General features: G+C 37.8%; 1 protein-coding gene across 1 annotated transcript in view; it reads right to left on the reverse strand.

The window, feature by feature from the left end:
- The window catches only part of LOC125691343 (uncharacterized), a 211664-nt gene that overhangs the window by 34317 nt on the left and 151359 nt on the right, over positions 1–25988 (reverse strand). The window contains exons 17-20 of the mRNA XM_048940609.1: positions 17318–17536; positions 15290–15542; positions 11187–11350; positions 6188–6347 (exon numbers count right to left, since the gene is read on the reverse strand). Of these exons, the coding sequence (XP_048796566.1) occupies positions 6188–6347; positions 11187–11350; positions 15290–15542; positions 17318–17536 (796 nt within the window). The remainder of the gene's footprint in view (positions 1–6187; positions 6348–11186; positions 11351–15289; positions 15543–17317; positions 17537–25988) is intronic.

The raw sequence follows: 25988 nt of genomic DNA on the forward strand, positions 1-25988 counted from the left end.
TATTTTTTATTACCTAGATTGTCATCTCTATCTGCTGAGCAGAATTGTCTCAGAGTAGCAGAGTTTAGTGGTACCAGTTAAAACAACTGTGCGTTAGCCCAGATAAATCTAATGGTTTATTCATACTGGCTAAAAGATCAAATCCCATATTACTGCTAATATTTCTGCATATGCTCAAAACTGGCTTTACTGCTTCTTACTGATCTCCTATTGTACTCTCAGAGCTCAAAAAAAACCTTTTAGATTCTGGGTAAAATCCAAATTGCTGGAAACATTGTGTGGAAATCTCCAGTGAGTGGTTTCAGAAAGTTATATAGCATGGGTTATGCTTAGGAAAAAGCTCGATCATGAACTCACAAATTGCTAGGATTCCCAAAGATCACCGGAACTAATTTGGGGAAAAGAAACCACAAGCCACAATTATAAGGTCTTATCTTTCACCACAGCCATCTGTTGTTTTTAAAGACATTAAATCTCATATACACGGGGTGATAGAACTTAAACATATAAGGTACAACTCACCATTGGGAAGATTTTTGTGAAAAGAAGAAAAATACAAAGAAAATTAACACTTTCTATTCTTTTGCTCTCTCGACATGTTTTCATTTGTCCATTTGCAGCACAGTGATCTCTAACTTGGTGATATCATCTTTAATTTGTTAAGAGGAGCTTTCTCTTAGTGCGACCAGAAGTAACACAATTGTGTAACTCTTTTCACATCACCTTGTTTTACCTGGCATCTCTGTTCTAATTCCATTTCTTCAGTATCGTTGTGTCTTCTTCATAAATTCTGAGACAACTTTCCTTTCTTTTCTCCTTTTATCACCTTGTGCTTTGCTGACTTTTCCTTCAGAATCCCACAATTCTGAACTACGTTATTATTCTTTCCAACTCTTCCTCTACCTATTATTACTGCCCAAAATAACAACCATCTTTGCTACTTTTCACCTGTCTTTTGGAAATCATGTTTCCTGAAAGGCAATGGAAACACTTCTACTTGTGTCCGTGGGTAAGATTTATCATGCAACTACAGAGATATCAAATTTCAGATAATCAGATCTGTTTGATTCACAGTCAGACATCCTTGCCCTACGTTTGGCCTAGTCTCACTATCCATTCCTACATACCAGTTTGCTCAAAAACCAGGAATGCAATCCACTAAGAATAGCACTCAACCTTCAAACAGAAAACACACCAATTGTCCTCCAAGCATATTCACTAGCTATGTGGAGACTCATTAGGCTTCATCCAACAGAATGAAATGTTCTCCTTGCACCAAATGGGTTAAAGCACTTGCGCTCTGTCAGATCAGCAGTTCTTGCAATGCTAACATGTCCAATACTGGTTTCCTCTCTGCCACTGCTGATTGCACTAGCAAGGGCAGGATTTCGCCCTCAACTATTCACAAGTAATTAATGCATTATTGAACAGGAATAAATAGATAGCAATTAAATAACAAGTATTAATGACTTATTTATTAACATATTAATAGTTGGCCTGAGAGTAATAAATGCAAATTACTGTAAAGTGGTACCAAAATTGTGTCGATAATAGGCCCTGAAGTAATCTTGCGTGTTCAAGATAATTACAAATATATTTTCCTTTCAAAAAACTACTGCCGGGTAATTTTTTATGGTTTTCTATAATATCATTTTAGAATTAGAAAATGAGCTCTAGTCTCATTAAAATTATTTTGCAGTGCATCAAGCTTTACTTGAAGTGTAAGTTTCACATTATCTTTTTGCCTATACAGCTTGCATTTTTTCAGAAAGCTACTCTATGTGCAAGGTTTTTGAGTACATGCTTGGTATACTAAAGGTGTTGTTGCAGCTTAGTGCTTGTCTAACTTTCTAACTTTCCTTGTCTGTAGTACTATGCTAAAAGTCCTACTGCAAGAAGAGGTGGTACCCTGTGATCTAAATCCCACAAAAATTGATAACAGTCAAATTTTTCCCTTCATTCCCCTGCTAGTTCAGAGGCTTTAAATATGAACAAAATGGTGCACTGGGCATCGTACGTCTAACAACTAATTCAGTCATGACAGAACCATCCTTGGTCAGAACCTGTTTTACTAGAGATACTTTCTTTTTCTCATTCTTTCCTTATCTTCCTTTTACCTGGCTGAGTGAAGGAAACTCCCCACTTTATACCTTCATTTAGTTTACTTTAGGAAAGTGATTGCTTGACAAGAACAGCGAGATATTGTCACTTTATGAACATCTACCAACAAGAAAAAAGCTATACTGAAATCCTGATCAATGGTGGGTCAATGGATTGCTATTTATTCTTGGTTCTGGTATCCCCAATATGGGATTACAAAGTTAACATATGCCTACCTCCATAAAGCTCCATAAATGGTCACATCCATCTCTCTATCTGTAACAGGATAGAAGGTGAGAGCTCATGCTTCCCCCTTTTAGAAGGTTCACAGTTTCTGCAAATGCTTCTGCCTGAATTTGTAGGTGGCATTTTTTACTTCTTTGCAGCCTGCCTCATTAAATACATTGTAGATGACTTCTTCCAAAATAATCAAGTGTGTTTCTGTGCTGCGCCGGGCTCTGGTGGCTCTCTCCCCACAGTGCATTCCAGACTGCTGCGTAAATGTGATTGTGGCCATGTAATCTGTGTACCTGGAAATATAATTCGTTTTGTTGCTAATGAAGGTCCTACGGCACAAATTTATTAAGGTATACTTTTCCATGGGATAATAATTGGGTCGATAATATTAAACTCATAGGCTCATTATTTAATTGCAAGGGCAGATTATGAATACAGCTTCTAAAATGTATTTTAATGAAAAACACTACATCCTGACCTAATCATATCAACCTTATGCTATCTAATTAAGGATGCAAAAAATCATTAGAGTTGCAAAATATTAGTTCCAGCTCCATCAGGCTGCTAGCTGCCCCTTCATGAATATATATATTTTTTTACTCTATGATAAATACTTAATGAGGTAAAAATGACAAAATTTGCATGTAGGCAAATTAGTTTAATAGAGTGATGTCTTCCTGGTCTACAGAAAGTGACCTTTTTCCTATCAAAAGAATGACTAAAAATACTTTGAAATGATGGCATGGATGTCATTCCCCAAATGACAAATCGCTTCTCTGAACAATATAAAAATTATAAAATGCAATAACCTTAAATTCTCATCATACTGTAAATGTGTCCTCTGCTCCTGCATTTATCAATTTAATAAAAGGAAATTAAGCATATTATAAAATACCCATTTATGGGGCAATTTTTAATCCAGGGAATAAAAATGAGAAGCACATGGTTAATAGCAAGAAAATACTGCAAAGACACAGGCCTATTTTTTTCCAGAAGGTTTGACCGACTATTTACTTGAATGACCTCCATTTAAAGCATATTTTTTATATGGAGCAATATAAGATATGCTCACGCTTCTCTTTTTAAAAATTGCTCACAGTTAATTTGGTATCTTATTTAAAAATTAACACATTAATAATGCACGCAATAAGGCCTAGTGATGTGTCTTCCATACTGATTACCTTGTACAACTAGACATACATAAAGAAAGAGACAAGACAAATACCTTATGCAAATTCATGGCAGAAAAAAAGGATCTGTGAGTATCTGCAATGCCAAGGAATATGAAAGAACTGAAAACACAGCTCTTGGTCTTGCTGCACGGGGAGAACTTATTTCAGGAGCAGAACATGTTTTTACTAGAAACCTAGACTTGTCAAAGAAGAAATGAAATTGGTCCAATGGTCCACTTTTCCACCAAAATATAAGCAAAAGCTTGGAATGGAAGGGGGACATCTCTCGTTTCTGGAGAACATTGTTTTTTTTCCACATCATTCATGCAGATAACTCAGGAGTTCGGGGCAGAATTCTCCACTCACACGTTTTACCTATTGTGAGGCAGATTCTGAGCCCAGTGGGAGAAATAGGAGAATCCTACTGCTCATATTGATTGCAATAGCACATCCCACAGAGAACAGGAATGTTTGACACTATCACAGCTTCGCTTTTAGCTAGGGCTGATATAAAGGAAAGGCATGAAAATGATGCAGATGCAGGCAGAATAAGAGTCAAAAATTTGGGATCTTAAGACAGAGATTAAAGCAGGCATCATCCTACTTTGCTGAAATGAGATAGCACTGTTCTCTATGCCACACAGAAGTGTCCTCTTTCTGCTCTGATTGCACATTTCTGGCTACCAGATCTGACTGGGGCTGGGTCCACATTTTAAAGGATCTCAGAGCAAGGTCAGGTCCCCTTCGATGAGGCAAAACTAGATGCTTACTTTATGTCCACAGCCATCATAGCCATTGGTCATGTTTCATAATATACTGTCGTGTTAAATATGATACCATGCTGTATTTTAGCAGTGGACGCCCCAGATTTCTGCCAGTCATGGGTGGACTATTTGTGTATAGAAAAGCAATTTTTATTTCCATTCTCTTCTATTTGTTTTTTTACCCCCATCCTTTCCTACTTGTAATTTCTTTTATCTTTACCTTTTTTTTTTTTTTTTTTTTTTTTTTTTTGTCACTTAGATCTTTAAGCACTGCTACAAGAAACAATCTGCTGGTAATATCATTAGAAACGTACTCAATACCTAAAACAGAAAAGCAGTTGTTTGCAGTTGCCTTATCCACCACCTTTTCCATATGGTACTGGTTGTCCTGGCATGTAAAATGAGATCCACCATATATTTTTTGTTTGACCTTACTTAACATCTAACAAAGGTAGTAGTAACCAGTCATTAATAGCTTTGTTTTGACTTTCTGCAAAAAGTTTCTAAGTGGGGAAAAAAAAAAGACACAAAAAGCTTATTTTCTTGCTGTTATAAAGCAAATAAGTACTATCTGTATAAAAACTGGGAATGTCTGAGGCAAACGGCTGTGGAAGTGCTTTCCCTCCCCCATGCTGAAATGCAGCTTGGTGCTCTGCAATTCAGGAAAAACAAAGCTTACTGAGTATCTGCTTTTTCATTCAATTGGCACATTCACCTTTTTATTTTTCCTCGCAGGGTCCAAACTGTCATCAAGAAAAAAAGTGGAAAATAGTTACAACTGTACCAGATGTTTATAGCAGTGACAACTGAGGCTATATATTTATATAAACTGCTGATCTTTCAGAGGTAGCTTTAGAGACTTGAAAAACCTGCAGACCCTAATGTGAAATCACTTGTTCCAGTGGGCTAGAAAAGAAAACAAACAACTCAGACATGCTTAAGCGGGAAAATTTCCTTCCTATCTAGAATCTGTTCATTTTTACATTGAAGCAAAAGAGTTGCTGAGCAAAGCATTGTGTTCTGAGGCAGTCATAGATGTATTAATCCAGTTGATGAGCACGTTAATTATTGTTCAAGAGCTGTTTTTGAGATAGTTCTATGGTAATTAATAATGATGATGCAAAGGTGTCTGGAGAACAAGGAAGAATGTATATCTTGCAGATTACTGACCATGCAGCTTTAGGTGTTTTCAATTCTTTGCAAGCCATTATGATCAGAAGCTTCATTTGTGGATGGGAACCCCAAAACCAGACACTTTGCAAACACAGGTATAATTATATTTCCTGCACATCACAGCTTTAAATCTGGATATGGGCTTAGAGGCTAGCGTCCTAACAGAAAAGAAAGCAGAATTGTTTGATAACCACAGTAGCTCAGACCAACTTCAGACCTTTCCTAACTCTCAGTGCACAGTTCCAATTCAGTCCACACTTCTGGATAGTTCTAGAAGGGCTGGGAAAGACACTGACTGCCACAACTCCTAACCCACTATCCTCATGTCCCCCTCCTCTGATCAGTCCCATCCATGCCCTTCCAGAGAGCAGATTCAAATTGTCTGTAGGATTTCACAGTTTGCTGAGAGCTTTTCTAGGATGCTACTCACATTTGAACACGTAGCAAGTCTCTGTAACGCAATCAGAAATCTTCAGATGGCATAGATAATTTTTGCCATCAGTGATGCTGTCATCTCTCTAAAGAGATGCTAAGCAGACTGAAATCCCTCAGGATGTTCAGGGAATGGGCATACACACTTCTCTTGAAATTACCTTCTTAAAAAAAAAAAAGCAAAAAAAAAACAAAACAAAAAAAAAACCAACACGAATAATTTCCTTATATATTTCTGTCCTCATCCAGGAAATAAAAGAATTTGGACTAGTGATTCACTGACTCTTCTTATCACTCTTAGCCACTCACCATCCGTCTTTCACCATTGATTCCTCTCCACTGCTCAGCTCTTTTCATAATGTAGCTCAGTTCCTGAATGGAAATCTCTAAGTCCAATGGAACGAAGAATGTACCTTCTTCACCATGAATGCGTTGAAATACATCCAACAGCCACCCCTCACTGTGTAGCCTATGGATAGAAATGACACGTTTGTTTCTTTCTGGAAAGGACTCTTCATGCAAATAAGTGTATCTTACCCTTTTGTAGACTTCTAAATCTTCTGGTTATGAGTAAGAAAAGAACCCATAGGTTCTCCAACATATAACTCCCTCCCTCCCAACCTTCTAGGTCCTTTACAACACTTGAGTCAAATCACATAACTGCAAGCAGCAATTTCTTTTAATTGTCACAAGATATTCACTTCCAAAGAAGGTCCTGATCTCCAGAAATGTCCAGTGTTGGTTTTTAGCTTTGGGCTGTTCCCAGTGGTAAAATGGAGAACCTTCAGTTAGGCATGACTGGAAGTCCTGTTGTGCCAGAGTGAAATAATTGGCAAACCACATCATATAGAAAAAGAACTACTCATCATTTTTGAAAACCCCAAACCTGAAGCCTGCACAATCTAAACTTCTCTTGATGTAAGAAAAGTTCATTTTGTTTGTTGGCTTTGTTTTTCTGTGACATTTCTGTGCTGTGGTAGGGAATTGAATAAGCACCACACAGTAAAATTCTCTACCACAAGAAAGGCGTGCTGTGTGGTATTTCTTAATGTAGGTGAAACCAAGAAATATTGTGAGGCTTTTGGAAAAGCCTAGTGTCACATTTTTAGCCTTAGATGAACTCTAAAACTTCAAAACACTGTTGTTTAATTCAAATGGAGCTTCTTTCTCATTCAACTTTTATTCTAAAACCAAAAAAAGATCAGAAAATGTGGAATCTCAATCTTGGATATTGAACTGAGGTCTTTCTTTTTGTACTCCCTTCCACGCTCATACTTTGCTACAATTCAGCTATTGCTTGGTGCCAGCCTTAACTTTTCCATCCTTTCCAGAGACCAGCTGGGTAGTCATGAGAAGTGTGGGGATTGCTGTGTGGCTTTGCAACCAACAAAATACCCAGATTTCTGTGGTGCTGTACAGGTCTTTCATTTCTCAGCAATTGGGAGTGAGCACAAGCACAGCTTCTTTAACCCTCTGAATTCTTGTCAACAAGATCAGAATGAAGCTAGCATTTGCAGTAGCTTTATATCGTGCCTTACAGTGAACACAGTAATTGCAGAGAAGCTCACTCAACAAGCTGTTTATACAATTCCTCCCAAAATTGAGATTCGGCATGGAATAGAAATAAGGAATAGCACCAAAAGGCCAATTTTCAATTCGATCTCAGAAGGAGCTTTAGCTCTTGCACTTTTTCTATTTGAAACACTTTTTTGTAGTTGCAGCCAGAAATTTGTTTAAGATTCCAAGACGTCAGTGTGGGATTCCCTTACCAGAAGAGGAGACTGGATGGAAGACAACCTAACTGAGATGTTGGTAACCCTGGCAATATAAGGAAATTGGTTATGAAGAAAAAATTAAAAAAATTCCAAAGCATGGAATATAAATCAGTGCAAGGTAGAGAAGGATACCAAAGGCATCTTAAAACACATTATAGAATAGTTTTATTAAAAAAACATTATCAATACCATTCAAGGTGTAGTTCTACATGTTCTACAGCTTTTTTAAAGAAACATTTGTCTCTTATTATCCGGATTACGTTAGATGTTTGTTTTACTACATTTTTGCAAATGCTGACCCATAATTTTGTACTATCCTGTGCTTAATTGAAAACCTAGTAATCAAGCTGGTGGTCTCTCTGGCCTTCTGCTCATCTTGAAAAATGATTTTGTGTGCTGTTAGTATTTGAAATTCCAGGTCAGCAATTTCAATGGCTTGCCACTTATCTTGCTAAACAAGAACAAGACCTCACCATTTATTTAAACTCACTTAATGTAACATTCTTATTTTAAACAAAGCAAAATTTAATGCAGTTAAATTACTGTCTATTTGCTGCCATAAACATTTTCTATATGAAGATTTTAAGTGCATGGTAATAAACAATATAATTAACTTTGAATTAATTAGGAATCGTGAAGCCTGTCTTCCAGCTTTGTTCCTTTTGCCCAAATGTACTCAGCCTGCTCCTGATACCTGATTTTACTCCTTTTTTTTTTTAGCATTATCATTAATAAAACACTTGTTGTATGTGCACATGGCTTTTACAGATACAATAGTAATAATTTATATTGCTAATGTAATAGAGCAAAGCAAAATTCAGATTCTACTTCCTAGAGATATGAGAGACCCAGTAAATCTTACAAGTTCCTTAATTTGTCAGAAAGAATCACAAAATAAGATTGAAGTGGCTTACTATCCAGAGTAAGATTAAAAAAAAAAAAAAAATGGATTTCTGAAAAATTCACAGACAAAAAACTGAAGAGAAGAATGCTTACAACAATTTATTGCGCCCTTATTTCTTCCTTTCACACGCTTTTTTGGAAAAAAAAAAAAGCTGTAAAAAAATTAAAATCATTTTGTTGTTAACATTGAAAAATGTAGAATTTTGAGGCTTTTCCAAAAAAAAAAAAAAAAAAAAAAAAAAAAAAAGAAAAAAGAAAAACAAAAGAAAAGAACAAGAAAATTCAATACCAGGAAATTTAGACATAAACACTTTCCAGCAGACACTTTCAGTTTGAAATAGGTCTGCATTTTCTCACAGTGCAGAAAACATTTCACCAACAAATTACTGACTGTTTCTAATGCCTAGTGGAATTCAAATGAAGGAACTGCAAGAAATGCTACTCCATTTTTTAATAAAGTAATTAGAATATCCCTCCTTCGCAGATGTACTACAGACTCTCAAGTTATCCAAGAAGAGCCAGTTATGCTGAGGTTGCTTTTTCACGAAGACACAAGAAGTTGCCTATTATCTTGACTTTCATAGCCTATTATCTTGATTCTCGTAGCTTCCCAGTTGTTCATCAGTGCTGCCAGGAAGCTCTCTAGCTGTGGCAGAAACAGGCATTTCCCCTACTTGCTTTGGCATTCTGGTGAGTTCATGGTTCTTACCCCCTTTTTTGTATGCTACTGAACAGCTCTGCTAAATGGCAAATGGCTGAGTAATTCCAATCAGTGGAGTTAACTCTGCCACCCAGCTCTTTCCTGTGGTAGGTTTCTTCAGACACAGAAGACATCCCTCAAGATTTGTACTGGTTCACCTTACAAGGGAAGGGTGTGGTGGTTGTAATGGCAAAAGACATGTTTTCTGAGTCCAGCAACATTCTAATGTTTGAATATCTTTGGGATGCAGCATCTGGAGATGCTGTATACCCCCACCAAGGGCAATTACGGCCTTGTTTATCATACTAATTTCTCTTACAAACAAAAGCAAATATCAATATCTAGGGAACACACTTAAGGTTATGAATTGATGTTTTCCTTAAAGATATTTGAAATTGTTTTAACGTTATCATTAGTGGATAACATGTTGCTGAAGAGCCCTAGCCAGGTCTAAGTTTCTTACTGTGCTAGGCTGTGGACAGACAAGGAAGAAAAAGATAAAAAGTTGATCCAATTTCAGAAGCTTACAGTATAAATTTACTCTGCATGCTCTCCAGTATTCAAAATGTTTCTTTTTATAATCAAGCAAAAAACTTCAAAGACCTTATGCACTATAACAGATTTTGTTATCTTCCCTTAGCTTTCGTATTTTGCTATGAATCATTTTAAAAATGCAGCGTACTAAGACAACATTTTTCCCCCAGTAACATTCTCTCCCCACCCCTTTATTGGAAAACATTATGGGAAAATTGATCCAGAAGGAAAGGAACCTTTGATGATCTTGCACCTGTTCCCCAGACAATGAAGATGTTGGTAATATTCTCATAAAAACCTGCCTTACAAATGTTTTAATTTAAATTAATTTTCCTGAGTAATAAACGACAGCAGCTAAAACTTATGAAGCTATTCAAAACTATTAAGTCGATGATTAAGAAGGCATTAACATCTCAAAAACTAATTAACTAGACTACCAGTTCGTTGGAGTTGTGTACAGCTTCCAGGAAAGCAGGAGCTTTGAAATACTTTGCAGAAATGTAGATTGCCATTTATCTTTTTCTGCCTGCTGCAGTGGAGTTTGTGTGAAAGAGACCGAGGGATGGTTCTGTCAAATGGAAGGAGCATACTGAGCTTTGCTATTCTCACACCTGCCTGGATTTGCCTCTTTGTACAGATTTTTACTGGTGCTTGCTTGATAATCGCTGCAGTGAATGCAATGCAACATTCAGTTCTTTATTAGGTAATATATTAGACAATCTTTCTCATTTGCTTCCAGTGTCCCAGACCTTTCCCTACTGCCTGTACCGTTAATGGTATGTGCCAGACGGGTGGCAGGAAAGGCAACTGGTCAAATTTCATGGTCAAATTTCATGATGAACAGAAGTCTATTAATATTGCTAACAGACAAAAATCAAGGAAAGATTATTCAAATTAAGTCATGTCATGCACCAGGTTTAAGCCTCATCAGGTCAAATATCCTGCATCATCCCATGGACATAACAAGTCTGGGGGCTGCTGTGTACTCAGGGAGAGATTTTGTACTTCATACCATACGTAACTTTCTAAAGTTTTTCTGTTTCTTGCAAAAACCCTCCTAGGAAGTCTAATGAAAAGGTTTTCCGAAGTACCTACATGTTAAGGACACACACTTCAGAGCTTACACTTTGAAAACAGACACCACTGTTAGAAACCAGTGGAACAGAGTCTCATAAACACTGTGAAAACTCGTGATATCAATAACATTCCCTTTGAGATATGGCTCCATCTTTCACTCACTGTTCCTACAGGAACTAACCCCACCTTGACTGTCTGCCATTTCAGGCTCAGTATATGTGACACTGAAACATCTTTTCTGATGTCACCTTATTTTATATTACAGGAGAAGGAGCCTGAGCCTAAGCTCTTACGGGAATAATGAGATAAAAAGACATACCTTAGAAAGTAAAGGTACAACACTGTCGATGAGATGATGAACAGGACTGTATAAAGCATCACAGTGATTAGTGCACCAGAAACCCCTGATTCCTCCGATCTTAGAAACACCCAGTAGAGCTTTGCAGCATCAGCAATGGGTTTCTCTACACTGTATGCAAGTCGCTGCCGTGGGAGAAAAAAGATGAACATAAGAAAATGCCAAACTTAATTAGGCTCTGTACATGCAGACACAGAAGAACACGAATTTATTTCTAAAAGTTTAACTGTAATTTGTGGGACGTGCATCTTAAAACTTAGCATACTATTTGTATATAAGGAGTTAATACTCACAGAATTAAAATATTAATTTAATTGGGGGATAATGCAGTTTGTGTTTTTGTTTTTTTTTTTTTTTACAACAATTCACAAAGAATGCCGAAAATTTCACAGCGCTCTATGCTTCAATCTATTTCCAGTAATATACAGGAGAAGGTTTTAAAAAAAATCTATTCCCCCCCCCTCCCTTTCCCCCTCCCCCATATCTAATTCTTGAGTACTAACTACTGTATTGACATATTATTGCCCTCTGCTGGATCAATTTAGAAGAATTCAACTACATATCACAGGTCTTCTACTACTCAGAGCTAAAATAAATTCTTCCATTCACGTTTCTTTTTTTTTTCTTTTTGAAAAGTAACACGATTCATTCTAAATAATGTTAACACATTTTGCAAGGACATATGAAACTGCAGCACCAAAAACTTCCAGGATTTATCTCTCAGAGAGGGAGTTGGTGACCTTTAGGATTCAGGAACCAGCATATTCTGGAGAAACCTGCCTGGACAAATCCTTAGGGAGTCAAAACTTTCTCCCTATTGTTGGCCACCTTTGTGGTGACATGCATAGTAAAAGAGCAACATTTACAAGTCCTGTGATGAGCTATACATGGAATGTGATTCTTGACTGTACTTTTGTTCTCTCTCCACCCTTTGCAACACTGCCAGGTTTCTGTAATGGAAATTACAGGACCCAGGAGACCAGTAATAGCATATAAAAAGTAGTCACTAGTTTAGATCTGTCGGTATTCTTAAATAAATAAATAAATAAAAATTGTCTCTTAGTTCTTCTTTATCTCCCTGTTCTGTCCTCTCTTCTTGGAAGGAAAAAAAAAAAAAAAAAAAAAAAAGCCTTCATCTTCTTACAAAATCAACTGTCTACCAAGGAAAACCCTCTGCAGAGCAGTCACGTTCTGATACGCCTCCAGAGAGGCAAAGTCTGAGTGGCAAATAAATTTCTTTCCTATCCAAACTGTCCTTTCTGAAAAGGCAAAAACAGTCTGGAGAAGTGCATCTCTTTATCCATATTTTTCTAATAATGAATATTTTTTTGTGGTCTTCAAGGGTACAATCCAAGAAAGGCGCCTTCATTTTAAATTGTTTAAGTAGCATTCATTGATAGCGTTCATCAATATCTGTCTTAGGTACTTGTCACAACACACAGTGATGGTTGTGTGAGCACTTCACAGTCTGTAATGTTTTTTAGTATGACACACATCTGTACGGGTGTGAAGAGGCGTTATTCTGAATTTTACAAGCTGTGCAAAGTGACTGATCCTAGGAAAAAATCTGTCAGAACTGGACCTTGAGCTGATTTCATCACAATCAGGGACAAGTTTCTTATGTCTAGAATGATCTGCCTGCAAAGCAAACCTGGGATCACACATTTGACATGATATCTTGAAATATGAGCTGAAATCCCCAAACATTCAATTCTTATCTGGTCTCTCCTTGAAAATAAAAAAAGTAGTAAATGGAGAAACTTTTGTCCCCAGGGCTCTCCGTCATCTTTCATAAGTATTAAATCAATTTAGAATAGTAAAATACACTCCAGCACTAAAATTACTCATATTACCACAGCACAACATTTTTTCAAAACTTGCTCTAAAATAGATTGGCAAGTAAGTCTGAAATAGCTGCTGAAAGAATGCCAAGATTAAAAAAAACATACAAATGCATGACCAAAAACACATGTAAGAGACACAGTTTCATTTTGGAAGGGATACACACATTATATTGTGTAATATTTGAACAAATGAGTTTCTCCCAACGATAATCTCTGCTGGTAAAATTGCCAAATTTTCAGTATGAAGTACAGAGAGAGTTGTGCCTTTTTAAACCCTATAACAAAAAACTCAGTAACTTTATTCATATCTCACATTTCCCTCTGACCAAGAAAAGAAGCTGTATTTGAAATTGGTAACAAAGCCAGCCTGACTAGAATCAAGCACAATTCAACAGAAGTCAAAGGCAATGATTTTCTCAATGCAAGTATGGTAATGACAAGGTAGACCTAACTCAGCATTTCCTCCAGATTTTATGACTACATCAATATTGGGCAGAGGGGAAGAAAATCTTTTTAAACACTGAGATATTTCTAGCCAATATATTGGTGAAAAAGAAACATATTTCTCCTTAGGAAAAAAAATTATTCATGATAATAATCACAACTGAAACTCAAATCTGTGCATGGCTTGCACCATTAAAAACAAACAAACATTAAGAAAAAACAAAAAAAACCAAAAAAAACAGGCTGTCCAAGTGAAAGCTACAGTGTGTTGCCACATTAGGCAGTTTAGGCATTAGGCAAATTAGGAAGTTACCTCACAAGCAAGCTCCAATTAAACTTCTTGGGCAGCTGAATTTTAATTTTGAAAAGCACAGCAATCAGAAGCAGCACGTAAACAACAGAGAATCACATTTTAAAAGGACTTCTGAAGAGCAGAGCACAGATTAGTAGACAAGGAATCATGAGACGTGCAAATACCAGATCAGTGACAAAGATGGTGGATTACTGCTTGATTCAGAGCAGAAACAGATGTCACTGAAGGCAGGCAGAGGAACAGCAATAGCACAGAAGCTTACAAAGGCTTGCAGCTCCCTGTACCCACTGATAGGGCCCATTGTGAGACCCAGATCTGAAAGTCATATTCTGGGTGATTGGACACTGACACTGCAGAGGTCCCCTTGCCACCAATGTGGGCTATATGCAGGCGCCATATGCAGGCGCAGGTGGAGCTGGGATCTTTGCTTTCAAGACTTTGCACAATGAGGGTATTTCTTCGTATCTTTGTCTTCATGCCTGTCCTCATGGACACCTATCTGGAGTACTGTGTCCAGGCCTGGGGTCCTCAGCACAAGAAAGATGTGGAAATGTTGGGAGAGTCTGGAGGAGAGTCATAAAGATTATTAGAATGCTGCAGCACCTCTCCTACAAAGACAGGCTGAGGGAGCTGGGGTTGCACAGTATGGAGAAGGGAAGGCTCCGAGGAGACCTCACTGCAGCCTTCCAGAACTTGAAGGGAGCTTATAAATAGGAGGGGTACTGACCCTTTAACACAGTTTGATAGTAATAGGAAATAAATAGAGGGAATGGCTTTAGACCAAAAGAAAGGAAATTTAGGTTAGAATTTAGTGATAAGCACTGGCACAGGCTGTTCAGAGAAGCTGTGGGTACTCCGTGCCTGGAGATGTTCAAGGCCAGGCTGGAGAGAGCCCTGAGCAGCCTAAGCTGGTGGGTGGCAGCCCTGCCCATGGCAGAGGAATTGGAACTAGATGATCTTTAAGGTCCCTTCCAACCTAAGCCATTCTATGATTCTGTGACCTTACAGGTCTTCTAGATATGCCAGAAAAGAGTACTGACTATCTCCCATGTTGGAGAAGTGCATAGCAACACGTCCTTTTTATTTTGCTAGTTTTTTTCAGTTTTTTTTCAATGCTCAGAAAAAAATCTGAAATGCTAATAATCATTAGCCTATCTATCTCCATTAATATCCAAAATTGAAATAATCCTTTTCAAAGCAGATGCAATTATTCCAGCAGTGGATTCACTTTCTCATCTCCATATACGGCTCATGCAGTGATCTTTGCTTTATGCAGAAACACGGCGACTCCATTAGATGGGAATTTTGTTAATAAAAAGGTAATGTATAACATTATTACTTAATTTCTTTTTAACTTTCATGTTCCATTGCCACGGGTGGAATTTCATATCTTCCGCTGATTCACTGAATAAAACAAACTTCTACGTCAAGGACTCACGTCCAAGTTATTTTAAGTGACTTACCCCCAGGAATGAATCCACTATAAACACTGCCAACGGGTCCAGCACTGTCCAGAGTCCCAGAGCTATGATAAACTTTGACAAGAAGGAAGGGAATGAGTCAAATCGCTGCTGACAGACCCATCTGATCAGGACCATAAGCAGCAACCCAGCATTCAAGGTTAGGGGTCCCACCACGACCACAACCAACTCTTCACTGGTCTGCAGCAAGGAGTTCTGGTAGCACAGTTCAACAGTGTGAGGGAAAAACTTGAATCTGTTAATAAGTACAGGGAGAAAGTTTGTTTGTGCTCCTGGACAAACCATTAAAAAAGTAGAATAATGCATACAGTACATTACATTGTGAAGTTGTGTGCTTATGTTGGCCATAAAACATCAACCTAAAGAGTATGAAGCTACACAAAACCACAAAGCTTCATCCTGTCTGCTCATCCTTCTGTCCTCTCTGACTCTCATTTCAGCAAATGCACAAGCCCCTGGGACTGATCAGGCTACCTTACAGGAGGATGCTAGCTCCCACCAACAGCAATATGAGCGCAGGCCCTAAGAGCTGACCCCTCTGCAAACTTCAGCGTGTTTGGGCTCTGCACTAAGTGGCAAACGTGTCACTGAAGTGAAGACACAATCTGTAGGATCAAGTAATGAAAACATCCCTGTTGCTACCATGGAAGAGGGATTTAAAAAGCTTGCCTAAGAAGTAAACATGCTGGTGCTTTAGGAGGCAGGAACTGCATCTGATATTATGAGCTACAGATATTGAAATTTAAGATTGAATTGGCTTAGATTTCATTCCCAGCTACAGGTAAACTGGTTTGATTTGCACTTTGATTCTGATCTGAGTACTACCACGATATTCTGTGGGACTGGAAGGTATTCAATTCAGACTCTTGTTCTGAGGGTACATAGCTCCAGATTTGGATGCTGACCCAGGGCATCTTGACGTGAGGGCTTATTAATGCAGTTGACTGCCTGGGACAGCTGTGATTAGTGGCTTTGAACATGACCATCTCTCTGTCACACCTTGCTTTCTTCTGTTCCATTTCTTTTGCTTTCACAGATTTGATGCTTGGCCTCCCTGAAGTTTTAAGGCCAGATGGCTGAGACTGCCTGATCTCTGCAAGGCCAGAAGTGAGACATGGCCGGTCTTGCATAAAGATCTAGCAGGCAGCCCTAACTATACCCAGCACTGTCCAGATTCTGCTCAGACATCCTGCTCAGATTGTAACTGATAATCCCAATCACCCAATTTAGCACAAAGCAGAGACAGGGCACAGAGTTGCAAGTTACTGGCTCCTACCAAATGATTTTTTTTTTTTTTTTTTTTAAACTATAAATGATTTTATTTTTTTTTTATACTTTAAAGTGAAAACAATATGTATCTGTTTGCCTTGGAAAAACCTTTCCTACTCTAACTACAGCAGTTCTTTTTTGCTTTATATGCCTATTCTCTTCCCCACAGACACATATGGGGAACTAGGTATCCATCACCTTGTGGAGTTATTCTTCATCTTTTTATTTTTCATGTCAAGTAATGACATGTAATGGTTTTCCTGAAGCTCTCTAGAGAGCTCTCATTCCTGATCCAAAGTTAATGTATCATATAGTTAAAATATGCCAACCCATTGTAGTCCTCACAGGAAAACTGATATATCAAATCTAAATTCTTCTGAAGTATTTTACTCATAGATCACGTTGGTAACATCGAATATGATTTAAATGCTTCTTCAGTTTTGTGCACTTCTTAGGCATTTTGAAATACCTCATCCAAAATGATAAATGATTCTTGTGGAAAAAGATACATTATCTGCTGGATATAGCAGAGGAGTAAGAGGTAAGGATGGCACAAGATGCATAAGTGGATACATCCTGTTCTGAATTTAAAACACATACAACTAAGACATTCACCTTTCAGTTATGGTCACACGTACATATCTGGAACCTGGATGTGGTCACCGATTCTCTTCATAACATTCTCTGAATTAGGCAATTAGTAGAAATATTCCAAGAGAGAAAGAAGACAGCAGAACTCACTTTGTAACAGGAACTGAGATGCTCTGAAGGAAGAGCCACTGGCTATAGTAATGCAGGTAGAGTCTCAAGAACCAAAGCAACAAGACCAGCAGTACAAGCAGCCAGAAGTCCCAGGAATGCAGGTGTGCAGCTCCCAGTTCTGAGAAGGTCGCGTATACCCCAAAATGGAAATGCTCAGCAACCCTGCGGAACAGCTTCACCTTGACGGCAGAGCAGCGGCTGCAAACATATTGAAATAAAATGATGAAGAGTCCATTGGAAAAACATGCAAGGAATAGCAGTCCCTGAAAGACAGTAAAGCACTGTTATATAGACAAATGTGTTCTGATCATAACATTTGACTGACCAACATATCTGACACACACACACACACACACACACAAAAAAAAGAAATTTGATTACACTGCAGTCTAGATGATTAGTAGCTTCCTCCCAGGAACCATGCTGCTTTGACAAAGAACACAACATATCACAAGTTTTAAAATGGCTTTTGCTTTCATTTTGATTTTAATTTTCATGCAAATGGCTCTCCAAGGAACGCTTTTTTACTTATTTTCTTTCTGAGAAAAGGGTGAAAGAACTGCCATACTTGTACTGACAACGTATTCATTTCATTAAAAAAAATGTCAACAGCTTTCTGGCATTTGCCTAAGAGAACTTCAAATAGTTCAGTATACAATGTAGACTAAAACTCCCCTTTAAACTAGTTTCAAGTGGAAGAGGAAATGGAAAGGAACTTGCACTGTACGGTATTCTACTGACTGTGGTATCTGCCCTTTCAGCTAATTACAATACTGCTTCCAAGGGGGAAAAAAAAAAGAAAAAAAAAAAAGAAATGAGATGCACAGATGCCGCCTTGGCATTATATTTCCAAGAAACTCGAGTCCCTCAGCTGATCCAAAGCTGAAAAGACAGTAGTTTCTCTGACCTTTTGGAACTAACTGCTATGCTTATTTCCACTGATTTAAATGACTAAGCAGCTGAGATGCACAACTCTAGGAATAAATATGATGTCATTGTGTTCAAGCCATTATTTATATTGATTAGGCCTTTTGAAAGTTCATAAATATAAAGATCTTTTTGTAGCTGCAAACATGCAGGCTTTTTTGATTGTAGCATATGACTAAAGAAGTGACAGCAATATTCTCATTGTACTTTATACTCTTTAAGTATTTTCCTGTCTACATTTGCACATTCCTTGAATAACTCTGTATGTTTCTTTCTCTAGCAGTCAGAAATCCCACATCCCTCAGAACTCTCATTGCTATTACAAATAGCCATGGAGAAATTCATAAATATTCTAGGTCTAGGTTTGAACAAGTGAGACAAATTTAAAAATTAAAAAAAAAAAAAAAAAAAAAGAGAGAGAACAAAACAAATAAACAAAATCTTGTCAGCCATAGTCCTGGATTTTGGACTGGCCTCGGCATCACATTACTCCTGACAATTGGTGTTGAGCAGAATGCCTACACAGGAAGAGGAGGCATGGCTTCAGCTCAACACCTCTTCTTGTGAGAAAGCTCAAGATTTAGTTGCTTCTCTGTTGGAAGAATAGAAGGAGCAGTCAGGAGGGACACATCACAAAAATTAGTATATCTGTCATTAAGAATGCCTCAAGTACAAATCACTAGAATTTCCCATAGAATCATCTGTAGGGCAGATATTGGTGATGCTTTCAGTGGCTAAAAACTGATCTGTCAGAAGTTTTCAAGAACTTTTTGAGACATTGCAGTCCACTTTACTTACACCCTAATTAGTCACAAAGTAGAACTGCACAGACTTAGAGCCACAGTATGAATCACTTTCCTCAGACTGTAATTATTTACACATAGTAGCCTGCAGAAGCATCACAACACAATTTTAATTAACGTGAAATCATACTCTAGGTTTTTGTGAAGAAAAAAAAACAACAAAAGAAAAATGTAAAATAACAATTATAATTAAAATGGTCATGGCATTCTGGATCTTCTGAACTCTGAAGATAAAATATTATTACATTTATTTTTAAATTTTATTTTTTTCTAATAATTTCCATCTAAGTTTCCAAATATACATACATACGGTATTCACCACTTCAGGAGAGTTAATAGGGTAGGATTAGCCACACCATTTCGTAGTTAAACTGAACTGTTTGCTGCTTGTGCAAAAAAAGAATACATCAGAAAAAGAATGGAAGAAATAGTACCATCTACATTCATGATACCCTTCTTATCCCTAACCAAACAAGCAGTATCACACAGATGTCCCACCTGTCCTCACCCATGTAAGAAATCCACATCTTACAGGGATCACTGCTAGTCATCATCTCTGTGCTGAGAGAAGAACTAATCATGCATTTTCCACAAAATCCTGGATTGGTAATCATTTCAGGTAGAAGTCACTTGATAGCAGATAATTTGGGTTCACTTTTCTAAATTAAGCTACCTTTGAACAAACAACGCTGGAGTGAAAAGTTCAATATAACATTTGTAAAACCTTTCCAGACATAAATCACTCCTGCTACCTAATAGAGATTATGAAGGAAGGCATTCAGCCCAAAGAAGAGTGCTGAAAATAAAATTGTGTTCCTGAAGAGCCAGAAAGACATATTAGTGATCAAAACGCCAAGTTGGGAAGGTAAAGGAGACCGGACTTCTCTAAGCAATCAGCATAGTTTCACAGTTTCACAGAAGAAAAACATACTCATTAGGTCAAACGAAAGAACTTTATGTTGATTTTTGAAACACTTCATGATTTTTATCACACATCTTGACCACAGTTTCTAGATTTTAGCTGGAAACTGAAGTCCTCCTTACTGTTTTACTGGTCAGACATTCCATACTCCACAAGTGCCATTTCTTGTACTTCCCTAGGATTATATAACACCATCACACAAACATCAGTAGCAGCAGTAGAAACTGCTGGAAAATACAGCCTAGCCAGTGACTCAATGAAGTCCCCAACCCTTCAAAATTTACTTCAAAACAAATTCAATGAGCCCCAACATACATGAAGGTTACAGCAAACTATTCCTGAACGCTCATTAATCACGATACAAGGCGGTTTACTGGTTGTCACTTCAAAACAGTGCGTTTAAATTATACCAAAAAATTGACTTTTTTGCAGGATGAATAAAAGAAGAGGAAGAAACATGAAATGCACCAAACAAGTGGAAACAGCCCCTTTAAATATTTTTAGCTGGTGCTGCTATAGTGAATGCTGGTGGGTGGAATGGCAGCACTGGCAGATACACTCTTCAGAAGAGATTTATATAAAGTTGCTCTAGGGCAGAGAGCGTGAGTATTACTTTTCAAAAACAAAACAAACTCCTGCACCCACAAAAACAAACAAACAAAAAAACCTCAACCCTTGGGTTAAAATGATATAAAGCTCTGAATAAGAAGCCACTTGAGGAATGGATTTATCCATGATTCCTTGGATTACTGGTAAGTAATTTGGCTGAATGTTTCTGTTCTAGGGCATTAGTTTTGCATTTTTCTTTTCAAAACACTGGAGTAACAAATCGCAGAGACTAAAAATAATTGACCATAAAAGCAGGTCAATTATTCTGATGGAACTTGTTCAGAAGGAAAGAAACAATGCACAGATTCTCTTAAGCTGCACTTGATGATGATAACAGAAACGTAATGGCTGATAGAAGGCAGTTTGTACTCTTGGATGACAGCTTTGCTGCTGACAAACTACAGTGAACATTTGTATAAAGCACTGAAAGAGTGGCACTTACAGCTGATATTGGGGGTAGATTCTCAGCTCAGGTAATCCTGCTTGTTCCAGAACTACAGCAGTATATAACAGCTGAGGTATTCAGGATCCAGTCCTGAAAGTATCTATTATTACTTTTTATAAAAGGCAAAATAAACATTATGTGTTGCCAATACACCCAAAAATGATATTTAAAAAGCAAATGCAAACACAAAAGAATTTGCACAAATTACTTTTAGGAAATCCCAGTCCTCAAAGCTCAAAAATCAGTGTGACACATTTACCTGGTTTACAAATAAAAAGACTACTCTTTATCATCACCATAAGTGGTAGGCGTTTAAATTTAGTGCAATTTCCATAAATGAGTCCACATTCTTTAGCTTTTGTCAGCAATAATGAAGTTGTAACAAATGATGCCCACGGTTACTATCAATTCCAGTGGAAAAACATGCTGAATCTGAATGCACATCTAAAGATAATACACTAACACATGAGTCCTTGAAATGGAAAACAGTTTACAGTACTTTTGATGAAGCATGAGACAGAATGGCATCTAGTTCATTCAACTATGTGTAACATAAACATATATATACTATATATCCATACATGCATATATATAAAATACCATTGTAAGGAGCATATTAGAAAGGGTGTATCCCCCTGCATAATATTTTTTCCTTTATAAAGTTCACATTGCATTACAATGAATTAATGTTTATTCCAGGCTATTCCATGACGATGCAATGACTTAGCCCAATAAGCCAGTGGCAGAGTTCTGAGTTACAGTTCATTATTCTATCCAATGGATTCCTAATAAAATATTACACATTTTTTTTATTTGTATGCAAAGTGAATATAACCAGGGATAACATTTGCTAAGGATGAAGACACTGCTTTTGCCCTTCTCTTCCCACGATATACTACAGTTCCAATTTGTAAGCTTACAAGCACCAAGGAAGTGAGAACCACCAGCAATTATGGGGATTATGTAGGGGCTATCTGCTATAAGAGAGGTGGAAAGAAATATGAAGGAATACTAGGTTATTCCTAATATTAGGTTATTCCAAATGCCAATAGAAGAATTTGTTCTACAGCTTGCTGAAAAATCCAAAATCACGGTGCAGAAGAAATGCTGAAAACCATGATAGGTTTATATCAGGTGCACACATGGTGAAAAAGAAGCTGTCAGAAGACAGCTTCCAACATCCAAAAACACTGAAGTAAGGCCTTAGGAATTAAATGTCCTTGCAAAGCAGGAAAAATAGCCAGCTATTAATTGCTTTGGTTGGTTGCAAAATGTGTGATGCAGGCACATGAGTGCACTGGAGAGCACCTACCCTACCCCACCAGGCTGGACAGGAGGGTGAGAGCAGCCAGGTCCTTTATAGTGTCCAGGCAGTGCCAACCCATGAAGATAGGTCCAGCAGGCAGCAAGCCCTGCACCAGCAATAGCCCAGGTGTGTTTGCATAACATAGATAGGCAGGAGCCAGAACAAGCATACCAGATGAACGTTTTGTGTAATGCACTCATGCCAAGAAGCTCAGAGCGATGTATTCTGGCACATTGGCTGCCTCAGATGAAGACAACTACACAGGTCTATACTGAGGGATGGACACTGCATTACTGGGACAAGATGTGTTCACTGAACAGGAAGTGAAGGAAATGCTGAGAGCTTCACATTCATCTCCATATATCCGTGTTAGCCACAACATATTCAACACTCTCTCTATCTTCTGATGACAGAAGATTAGCAAATACCAGTAGATTCTTGTCCTCAGCAGCCTCCCCTCAGGGGAGGTTCAGGTTGGACAGTAAGAAAAAATTATTCTCTGAAACAGTGGTGAAACACTGACATAGGCTGCCCAGGGAGTTGGTGGAGTCACCATCCCGGAAGAGTTCAACAAACATGTAGAGCCCACATGGTCAGTGGGCAAGGTGAGAATGGGTTGGCAGTTGTACTAGATGGTCTTAGTGGTCTTTTCCAACCTTAATGATTCTATGATGTCCATCCTCTGTCTCTGGACAGCTAAGAATTTCCTGATGGAGTAACTGAGAAGTTTTTGAGAGGAGATTTCTTAATAAGCTGGGGAAAGAATCATAAGAGGAAGGAGGGATCACAAGTTCAAGCAGGATAGCAATGGTGCTGGAGGACAACATGGTTCCTTGCAGAGACCTGGCAATGCTTTGCACATTTCAGCTTTTAGCTGCATCTGAGAACGACAAAGCAAAAGTGCCAACAACAAATGATTATTGTCATGGCTGCAGTTTCGGTTGCATTTCCATGAGCCTGTTTGCTTGGCAAACCAGTCTGAAAGTCTTACAACTTAAAACATCCTAGTCTATGTGGTCCCAGCTCTAGATGGGAACATGAAACAAGGAAATTTCTGCAGCTCGCAGAACTTTTAAGAAACTCTGTTTTATATTTCATTTTAGAAAGAAACAAAAGGCAGCAGAGTCTCTGCTATTCATCCTCATGACATGACAAGGCCAGTCAAGAAGTAAAAGCATGTAATTACTCCACTCCTTCTTGCCCTCTGACTGTTTTAAGTAAATAAGAAAACAGTGAATGAATGAGAAAAAGACATGAGCTAGTTATGAGAGGATGAGAGAGGTCAGTGAAGGTATAGACCTCACAAAGACGGTACTATTCACAAAACTGTCTAACAGCAAGTAGTGTGAATGCTCAACCTTATACATGAGGTTGCAATCAAGGAGTTTAGGCCACGGAGAACTTTACATGGTAACAGGAGAAAAAAAAATACACCTTCAAACTCATCACAGTTAAAACGAAAAAAGAAAAAAAAAACATATGGTAGGCATCTATAGAATTTAGAGAGAATCAAGATAAAACTTTTCATTCACATTAATAGCTGCAGTGTACCCTAACCAGAAGGAAAAGAAATACACATACATGTATATAATACTCCTGGTTAAGGTAAGACAGTACTCCATACCTGATGTGTGGAACCGTTTCCACCTTGACATAGAAAACATCCCCAAGGACATTTGCTCTATCTGGAGGAAAAATGTAATCTTCCTCCTGACCAAATACGTATCTACTTGTGAGAGCCACTAAACACTCAAGCGCCATCTGTGAGTTGTGCATTCATCTGTAACACACCAATTTAGCTGGCAGGCCATTGGGAAACAAGGCTCTGAGTTTGCCAAGTTATAATGGCAATCCAGTACTGGTTGAAACTCCACCGAGCAAACAGGTGAAGGTTTATGGTGAAAATTGTAGCTGAGCGTGATGAAGCTTCAAAACAAGAGGCAACCCTGCAGTATTAAAAAACAGACAAACAAACAAACAGAGAGAAAGAAAGAAACAAAAGGCACACTTTCAATCTTTCAATCCTGGAGTTAATTAGCAGCAGCATCATACTAGGAGCATTGGTCTCCACAGCTGGAGTCAAATGGCGATGTTCCTTCAGTGTGTACTGAAAGACTTGAGTCCTGCTGTGGACAGAGTAGGGCAGGAGATGCACTGCACGTGGTGGTCCTGCATTTCAGAAAGATCTTTAGCTCGATGGCTGCACAGCATGAAACTACTTCATGTGAACACAGACAAACCATGAATCAAAGAACCTTTACGTCTTCAGTTGTACCTATTTTTTACTGCAACAGGCTGAAACAGACACTAAATTTCTGCATGCTCTCATTGTCTCTCTTGCAATGGGTAAAACTGTATATACATGAAGGTGCTAAGAAGTTAGGACGCCAATTGTTAACACACAGTTCACTTGATGTGCAGATTTATATTGCGCACAATAGGTGAGCACAAATATGAGAGAGAAAATGGTCAATCTAAGGCTGTAGCTTGTGTATACATGTTTCTAAAAGACTATTAGTGACCTAGAAGTCTGTTAGTGACTATTACTGTTTCTGTCAGACCTCTATCAGCTTCCATACCAACATGTCACAAATGACACGTTCTTCCTGTAGTTTTCTAACACAAAACTAAGTAGGCAAAACATATTGGGAGTGGGGGAGGGATGGGATACATATTTAGAGCAATTTTAACAGTAGAAATTGTTTTCTGATATCAATTGTCTCTCCTTAGTTAATATTATTTTGTCAATATGTCCACACACAGAAGAGTTTGACAAAGGAATACCAACCCATGAAGAAAATCAGATATAGTATGAGTCAGGTAAAGTCAGTCAGAAAGCAGTTAAAAATAAATCTTTCCACGTTTAAATGTGACCAGATAAGGCAGTTCATGGAAAGACAGTGAAAATGCAATATGGCGAAAAATAAATATCTCACCATCAGAAAACTGTCCGAAATACTTTATCCAAACTCTTCCTCGAGGTTTTGATAAACGAGAGCAATCTCAGGTTTGAGCAGATGACTGATGTTATAACATTTCATTTTAAAAAATATGCCTGCTCTAACACAAACTGATTTCTGAAAAAAAAACAAATCTATTTTAGGACGGATTACTTATGTCTTTAAAAGCCCAAGAAAAAAAAAAAAGGAAGAAGTGGGAAAGTCAGAGAAAGAAAGAGAAACGAATGAAATGGAAGAAAAAGGGAAAAGTTGTGTGCATCTGCAGAATACTCCAATATACTATTTTAAACATTATAAAGCAGTTGTCAAGAGGAGAAAACAGATACTGTAAAGATATCTTAAATTCAATTACATTTTGAAAAGGCACTGCTATAGGAAATGTTAAACTGAAATCTTTTTAAAAGACCTTTATAAACACCGCTGAAATTATGGTGGAAAATATCTATACAATTTAGACAAACAAAATGCACCACATAATAACAGTATTAACTTTTTAGTTTCAATTTAATGCTGCATTATTATATTTAGTTGCCTAGTTTAGAATGTAATTTGTGTTGATAGCTCTGGAGAAAGAAAACAAGCATTAAAGGACTAATTTAATTCCTTCTGAGCTATGCTCAATTCAAAAATATTTCTTTTTGAATGCCCCAGTGCTGCAGAATCTGACTAGAAATCCAC

Source organism: Lagopus muta, chromosome 3 (assembly GCF_023343835.1).
Source record: "Lagopus muta isolate bLagMut1 chromosome 3, bLagMut1 primary, whole genome shotgun sequence".
Lineage (NCBI taxonomy): Eukaryota > Metazoa > Chordata > Aves > Galliformes > Phasianidae > Lagopus > Lagopus muta.